Source organism: Pygoscelis adeliae, unplaced genomic scaffold (assembly GCF_000699105.1).
Source record: "Pygoscelis adeliae isolate BGI_AS28 unplaced genomic scaffold, ASM69910v1 Scaffold114, whole genome shotgun sequence".
NCBI classification, from domain to species: domain Eukaryota; kingdom Metazoa; phylum Chordata; class Aves; order Sphenisciformes; family Spheniscidae; genus Pygoscelis; species Pygoscelis adeliae.
In genome coordinates, this window is record NW_008824587.1 from 1,305,386 (window position 1) to 1,305,715 (window position 330).

The following is a 330-nucleotide window of genomic DNA, read 5'->3' on the forward strand; positions in this document are numbered from 1 at the left end:
TGCACTCGTTCACGTCCTGCTTGCAGTTGGCCCCGTGGAGGCCGGCGGTGCACCGGCAGATGTAGTGGGCTTCGAAGGGGACGCACTGGCCCCCGTTGGCGCAGGGGTTGGAGGCGCAGGGGTCGGCCTGCTGGCAGGTTTTGCCTGGGGAGGGCAGGGAGGGAGGATGAGGATGCAAGCTGCATCTTGGTGGGAGCGATCTTTGCGCTGGGGTGCAGACCCGGCTCTGGGACTGCGTTCACAGGGGTTGCAACTAATTACCCTCACCTCTGCCCCCGTAAAACCCTCACCCGTGCAGGAGGCTTGCAGCTCATCTAGCCAGGGACCCGA

At 64.8% G+C, this 330-nt stretch overlaps 1 protein-coding gene across 1 annotated transcript in view; it reads right to left on the bottom strand.

Moving 5' to 3' along the window:
• Positions 1 to 330, bottom strand: part of NOTCH1 (notch 1) — a 35,329-nt gene that overhangs the window by 22,935 nt on the left and 12,064 nt on the right. Inside the window, 1 exon segment of the mRNA XM_009322145.1 lies at positions 4 to 144. Coding sequence (XP_009320420.1) covers positions 4 to 144 — 141 coding nt within the window.